Source organism: Xenopus laevis, chromosome 3L (assembly GCF_017654675.1).
Source record: "Xenopus laevis strain J_2021 chromosome 3L, Xenopus_laevis_v10.1, whole genome shotgun sequence".
Taxonomy (NCBI): Eukaryota; Metazoa; Chordata; class Amphibia; order Anura; family Pipidae; genus Xenopus; species Xenopus laevis.
In genome coordinates, this window is record NC_054375.1 from 82648042 (window position 1) to 82655977 (window position 7936).

The 7936-nt window shown below is 34.6% G+C and overlaps 1 protein-coding gene across 1 annotated transcript in view; it reads right to left on the bottom strand.

The window, feature by feature from the left end:
• slc26a4.2.L (solute carrier family 26 member 4 gene 2 L homeolog) overlaps positions 1–4797 on the bottom strand; it is a 33709-nt gene extending 28912 nt beyond the window's left edge. The window contains exons 1-5 of the mRNA XM_018251712.2: positions 4781–4797; positions 4379–4539; positions 3874–4013; positions 3074–3184; positions 1492–1673 (exon numbers count right to left, since the gene is read on the bottom strand). Of these exons, the coding sequence (XP_018107201.2) occupies positions 1492–1673; positions 3074–3184; positions 3874–4013; positions 4379–4530 (585 nt within the window). The 5' untranslated portion in view covers positions 4531–4539; positions 4781–4797. The remainder of the gene's footprint in view (positions 1–1491; positions 1674–3073; positions 3185–3873; positions 4014–4378; positions 4540–4780) is intronic.
• Between the last annotated feature and the right edge of the window lie 3139 nt (positions 4798–7936).

A 7936-nucleotide genomic window follows, 5' to 3' on the forward strand; every position in this document is an offset into this window, starting at 1 on the left:
AGGATCCCTTATCCGGAAACCCAATATCCAGAAAGCTCCGAATTACGGAATGGCTGTCTCCCATAGACTCCATTTTATCCAAATAATCCAAATTGTTAAAAATGATTTCCCTTTTCTCTGTAATAATAAAACAGTAGCTTGAACTTGATCCTAACTAAGATATAATTAATCCTTATTGGAAGCAAAACCAGCCTATTGGGTTTATTTAATGTTTAAATTAATTTCTAGTAGACTTAAGGCATGAAGACCCAAATTACGGAAAGATCCATTATCTGGAAAACCCCAGGTCCCAAGCATTCTGGATAACAGGTCCCATACCTGTACTTCGGTTGATCTTTTTGAATTTCGACGTTTTCGACCCTTGATAAATATGCCCCTTAGAGTCAGTTAGGTCTAATATCCCTTCAATGATGTCTGACAAACCCTGAGAGTCAGTTATACGTTTTGTATATGATTGTTAGGCTCCAACATGTCCTTCTAGCTGTAATCTTGTACCTGCTTTTAGCAGTCTCTTAATAATGTGCTTAGCTATAGTTCAACTACTACATAATAGGTTTAGCCAGAGATGTGGGACTGATCATGTGCACACATATTCTGTATAGTATGATGTGTAGATCTTATGAGCAGAGCTGGCAACTTCTCATCTTGTTTGTTATATGGCAAAAAGCTTTGTTCTTATTAGTTAGACTGAAGTATTGCTTCACAGAATGGATATTTTATCTGTTTTGTGAAACTGAGCTTTTCTGGAAAGAATGAATCCTGTACTATAAAATCTTGCTTTCTGTCACAAATATCTATTTTGTCATTCAAATCTAGTTTGGCATGCACTAGTTAGTTACACTATTATATATTATGTCCAAGTTTTTTACATAATTCATTCTGTAAGTAACTTTGCACACAAGTGCGTTCGTTACATGGAGGTTATACATTTGTGAGACAGATTGCTTGTTAAACTGTACAGAATGGAGTTTGTAATATAATGACATCCTTCTGTGCACTAACCAGATTTTGTTCTCATTCTTTAATAGAAATAAGTATTTTGTATATTTATTTATCTGTGTATGGTCACAAATACTTATATACCATGAGAGACATTAATTCTGTGTATTAGGGAAACAGAATGTATTTGGGACAAACGGCACCCCATAATAAAACGCATGCCCAATTGATTGCACTTGTGCTGAACAAAGGTGTATATTGTCCCTTTAAATTTATTTAAATTTGTGCACAGCTAATACATATATTTCTGATCTATAGATCTGTTTAAATTGGTTTCTTATTCTGGTGTTACTGGGCAGTAAGTGTAGCATATTTATCAATACTGTAACTTGCTGAAAGCAATTAGATGCTATATGCTGTCACTACAAAATAGTATAACAGTATTTTGTCAATATGATAACAACTCACTCAAACTAAGGCATTTTAGTTTCCATTATTTTAGTAAAGTAACTGAAAATGTAGTGTAAAAATGACATGGTACAAAGTTATTACCTGTATGATTCCTATAAGGAAGCAAAGAGAGCCTGTAATAGCAACTCTAGCTGCGTCCCTGGCTACTGTGTCTATCACTGTTTTGTTCAGTCCTGTGGAGTTGCTTGCGATTATAAACTTTTCATCTGGAGCCATAGATAAAACCACCATTCCTGACATCAAACTGACCACAGGAAATGGTCCTATTGAATAAGAGGAGTTGATAATTAATAAAAATAACTAATGTTGTAAAAGCTGAATACATTTTGTGAAATAACCAAAATAAACTATACTTCACACATATTTTTGTCTTGTTCCACATAAGGCAAAATGTCATACACAAACAAATATGCACCCAAACAAGCTTTGAGTAATGTACAGGAAACTACTTTTGAAAGGTTTTTTTTTTAATAACAGCATGAACTTAGGGGCACATTTACTTAGCTCGAGTGAAGGAATAGAAGAAAAAATACTTCGAATTTCGAACGTTTTTTTGGCTACTTCGACCATCGAATTGGCTACTTCGACCTTGGACTACGACTTCGAATCGAACGATTCAAACTAAAAATCGTTTGACTATTCGACCGTTCGATAATCAAAGTACTGTCTCTTTAAAAAAAACTTCGACCCTCTACTTCGCAAAGTAAAAAAGGTCCCCATAGGCTTTCTAACAAATTTCTGGTCAAAGGAAAATCGTTCGATCGATGGATTAAAATTCTTCGAATCGTTCGATTGCGGTAAATCCTTTGACTTCGATATTCGAAGGATTTAACTTCGACAGTCGAATATCGAGGGTTAATTAACCCTCGATATTTGACCCAAAGTAAATGTGCCCCTTAATGTTCATATACTATCAAGTCACTTTATATTTGAGGCAAATTGACAGATTATTATCTGAACAGAGAGATGGGTTATTTTACCAAAAGTCTGCTCTTGGTAGATTATACATGTATTAAATACTGATTTCTTATCCAGCTTCTAAACACTGAGGGGCAGATTTATTAAGGGTTGAATTGAAAATTAAAAATTTTTTATGGTCAAAACTCTCCAATTCGAATTATCCAAACTTGATTTGAGTTTTAATTCGAATTTTGATATTTATCATACTCTGGCTCTTTAAGAACTCAAATTTGACTATTCACCACCTAAAACCTGCCGTGGTCATGTATAAACTAATGGGAGAGGTCCAGTGACTATTTTTATGCTGTTAGTAGCCTTCCTGACATTCAAGTTTTTTCAGAGAAAAAACTCGAAACGAGTTTAGTCAAATTCGAATTACATTCGATTCGAGTTTTCGGGTTGGGAATATTCGTCCGAGTTTTAGATATATGATTTTTTTATAAATAACACCCCATTCAAATTTCGAGTAAAAACTAATTTAATTTAATTAAAAAAAACTCACATGAATTTGAAATTCTTTTGGAAATCTATAGGTACTAAATAGCATTCACACAAGCTGCAGAATCTTTATTACAATCATTGGGTCATATTTATTTGTGTTTATATTTATTTATAGCACAAGGTGGATTGAAAAGAGTTAAGTTGTTGTTGATGAAAGTAAATATTGTCAGTACTAATTGGTATTGGTACAGTGAAAACATACCTACGGAAAGGTGCCTAGATGTACCCAGGAAGGCGTAGACCAGAACAGGAAAGAAGGAAGAATACAGGCCGTATCCAGCAGGGACTGCTGCAAGCAATGCAAACGCCAAGCCTGGAAACAAACGCAGATAAATCAGTACCAAATATAAATTAAAGATAAGTACTTTCCACAAATAGATTTAGGGACAGATTTATTAAGGGTTGAATAGTAAATTTGAATTTTCAATTTTTTTTGCTGTCAGAATTCACACATTCGATTTTTAATTGAATTCAAAATTTGTGATATTTATCACACCTAGACCATGTAAACAGTTCTAATTCGAATAGTCGCCACCTAAAACCTGGCAAGTTAATTTACAATGGCAGAGGTCCATTAAAATATTTAAATATGTAAATTGCCTTCCTGGCATTCGAGTTTTTATTGGAGGGAAAACTCAATTCAAATTTGATTAAAATTTTCAGGTCGGGACAATTAGATCGAATATTAGACTATCAGATATTTTCTTAACCTCCCATTCAAGTTGTGAGTATATTCGAATTTCGAAGTCCGTAGGGCTGCTGCACATACTAAAAAACGTTAATGCCCTGGTGCTAACAGTGACAAGGTTTGCAAAAATGCTGTTGCACTCTAGGGACTTATGCAATAAAAGGCTTTATTAAATCTAATAAGGCTAATAAATAATAAGTACCTAGAGTGCAACAGCATTTTTGCAAACCTTGTTTTATATAGGTTTATTTTATTTTTAATTTTTGAAAATTTTTGAAAATTTTAATATTTTATTCAAAACCAAAAAAACCAACCTTGCAGGGTGCTAACTAGCCCAACGGTGATTCCTGCAAGAAGGTCATTTATTAACCATTCTTTCCATTTGTACTTGGGAAGCCAGTCTGCTATAGGAAGAACGGACTTGATAAAAAGAAGAGCCTTTCTAGATGTACAACTGTAAGATAAAAATACATGTTAGCATAAACTACACATCTCAAAGACAGTTTATGCCTTGTGCTATAAATGATGCTATAAAAAATATATAGTATAAGCTTGCAGTGAAGAATTAAGAATGACAGCTAGGATCATCTACAAATGGTTTTGTAATCCTGTTTTGGAAACCTACTTACCTGTCTGAGCTAAAAGCAATAACACAAGTCCCTGAAGTGAGTATACATTTGTACAATACATTTCATATTTAGATATCCCCAGCACCAAAAGGTATATATATATATATATCTATATATAGATATAGATATATATAGATATATGTATGTGTGTTTTAATAAATGCTTAAAGTCATAAAATGAGATGTACAACCTGCAGTTGTTTTTTATCCTGGTTTGTAAAGATTTTTTAACAATCTCTTTCTTCTCATTTTCCTCCTGGAACTTTTTCTCTGAGTAGACTGATCTGTGAACCAGATACTGGTTGTATTCAGGGCTGTGGTTATCCATGATCCCTGAAGTCATCTCTAGTGCCTGCATAAAAAAATAACATTAATTGCAATAACAGATAACAGATAATTTACCTACAGGCTTCACAATTGCTTTTGATTGAGCTCCTTCAGGATAACATCCTACATAAAATGTTCTTAAGAACATTCCTATAAAATATATATATTTAACCTGTGGCTGCCCCATTTTCACTGAACTTCAATACACTATAATATAACTAATGGTAGTGGCTAGGAGTCTAGTGTTTCATGCTATCTTGCTTTACCTGCAAACCAAGGTGAGTTTAATGCTGCACAAATGTTCATTTTGTATATATATATATGCTCTGCAGCCAAGGAAGTTTTTTTTTAGGTCACAGGTCTGGGCGAGAGTAAACTTGCCAACACGCACACAAATCATAATGTTAGTGTTTTCACTTTTCTCAATTGGCCAAAACAAAAATGAACTTTTCTCCTGCATAGCGATACACATACACATAGTGATACACAGTGGCATAGGATCACCATTCCCAGTTCTGTCATGTCTTCCACTGGGATTGATTTTAAATATGAACTTTATACTATTCTATTCTTCTGTTACCCTTATACAAAGATTGGGTGACTCTTTGGCATTAGCATGGCTTAAGTTAATTATTTACAAATAGTATAATACATACTGTATTTCCTTCTTTTTGTAAATGCTGCTTAGTATTTGGTATAAAAATTTAACACATAAGTAAGATTGACTTAATAGTGGTGTGAATAAACCCTTCACATTTAATCTATGCAGATAGCTAGAGAGTGGCAGTTCCTAGGGGCATTAGGTACCAGCAGCAGAGCAGTGCAGGTTGCACTAAAACAGGACCTCCTGGGTTTTACCCCAGTACCCATGGGCTAGTCCAACTGTGCCTGCAGTTCCGTTTTTTGAAGATCTATGAGTGTGCAAAAATGTCCACATGTCATGAACAGACTCACCACTCATATACCTTCTGTAAAGATGTGTGAAGAGGTGTTAGCAACCATTGAAACTTCAACACCAATTTACACTGTATAAAATAACTTTTATAAGCCATGTCATGCTTTCATGTAAATATGAATGTAACATTATGCTGTGGAAGAGGTGTTATTATGAAACAAAAAATGTTTTTAAATGGACTTGAGCTGTCATAAATTCTTCATCACCTAAATTTGCCCCATTAACTTTATTGAGCTTTACCACTTCTGAGGTGGTATAAAAAATGGCATGACTTTGTCTTTAGTGTGGAGTCATAACTAAAAGCCTTTGTAACTACACCATTTTAATTTTTTTTTTGTAGTGGATTATTTTTCACACATACAATGCATGGCAGTAATTTACACATAAGGACTATAACAAAGCTTTATAAACACACCATGTATTTATAGTAAAATATTTTTCATGCCTTTATAAATATGCTCCAAATTCTGCAAATACCTTTATGAAAGGCTCCGCATTTTACAAATACAAAGAGTTCAAGGACACCAAAATGTTTGTCATTCCTTTATAAAAGATTGCATGAGGAGCATCTTTGTCTCAGCAAAATGTTACTCCTTTCTACTTGGATCCTTTAGAGCGCTAAAGGGCAGAGGCTAGATCACTTTTCTTCTAAATAGATATTTGTTTTTTTTTAATGTACAACAGATGCATACACTGGATCATTTGATTTACATTTTTGGGGGGTGTTGTATGAAGTTCATTATTGGGTGTTAGCATATGTGATAAAATGGACCCAGCCAGCCCTATGTCCATAAGTGTCATTAACATATACTTCAACTTAAATTTCAAAATATTACAGCACAGACGTAGCAACTGGCCACATCTGTAACTCATGAAACTGATTAGATTGGTACAATAAGCTTTTTTTTCCCCTCTCTTTTGTATGTACAATAAGCATTTGATTTGCTATTAAATATGTGCTATGATAATATTAACCCCACAACCTGCTTCCTCTCCTTTCTCTTCATCACTCTTTTTTACTATGTGTTTGATCACCTATTGATTGTTCCTGCTGTCATCTTTAACCTTTAGAATTAATGATACACTGTCTACACCGCTGTGATTTCGTTCTGCTGTATGAGTCTAATCATTTAGTTACCCCTGTATGATTGTTGACAGTCCCCTAAAGTTTGTAAACAGCTATGTGAGTCCTAAATCACAGTTGGAGGAAAAAACGGTTTCCTTATCACAATTAAAAATATGTTCCTGGCAGTTGCATTACTGGCCAAGAGAGGTTGATAAGCTGACAGGGCTCACTCTCTTTTCTGCTTGAATTCCACTTGGGCAGGAATGTGGAAGAAAGGTAATGCCTGGGCAGAGATAAGCACCGAAGGGGAAGTTAGTAGTGAGGATATCTCTTTTATAACTGTCTAGGAGTGAGAGTTAGGTTTGGGGTATTTCGTGAGCAGCCTGCAAGGAAAGTAAAGGATTAGAGACTTGGGTGTGCTACCCTCAGGATAGAGACTCAAGTGTACAGACTTAGGGGTCGATGTGTTCCTGCCTAGGTTCCAGTTGGAGGGCCTGAATCTTGAGGTTGAACATTTTCAAGTTAATTACTGGCCCCTGATGGGCAAACACTTCTGAAATTTCTATTTGTGAGAAACCGTATAATCTGTACCTATTTCCCAAAAGATTGCTGTTACATTCCTGCCAATAAATATAGCTTGTTTTAAGAAACAATGGTACCCATTTATTGTTTCCCCCTGAGAATTATGGTTCGGCAGCACCCTTCTCACAAGGGTTGTGAACTCACAACTCAAATGTTTTGCAATTTAAGAAAAAGCTTGAATGGAAAAAACTCGAATCAGTGAATTTGGGATGAACAACCGAAAACTTGAATTAATTGAGTTTTTCCTCAGGTAAAAACTCAAATTGCTCAAATTAATTGAGTTTTCTAGCAAAACCCGGGGGAAAAGCCCACATATCATGATGCTATTAACATCTTCAAATGGTTCAATGGTTCTGCCATTGACTTCTACAGTACATGACCTTGACAGGTTTTAGCTAGAGTATTTTCAGATTCAAGCTATTTCCAGCTTTTTACAAAAACCTGAAATATTCAAAAAAATGTATAATACACCCAAAAATTTGCATTTTTTTTAAAACCAAAAATTTGAGTTTTTGACTAAAAACTACCCTGTAAAAACTTTTTGGGGAAAACACAACATGACCTTTGATAAATCAGACCCTAAGGGGGTTATTTACTAAACTCTGAATGCAAAAATCACAAAAGATGTGTGAATTTTTTTTATAAAATCAGACTTAAAAAATCACCAATTTTTCGGAATTTATTAAACCCTGAGGATGGAAGTCAGAATCTGAAAATCCGGCATCTCAGACCTGTCAAGGTTGCATATACTGTAAGTCAATGGGAGAAGTCCCAATGATTTTTTGATGTGAGCTGGGTTTCATGCAATACCCCAACGCT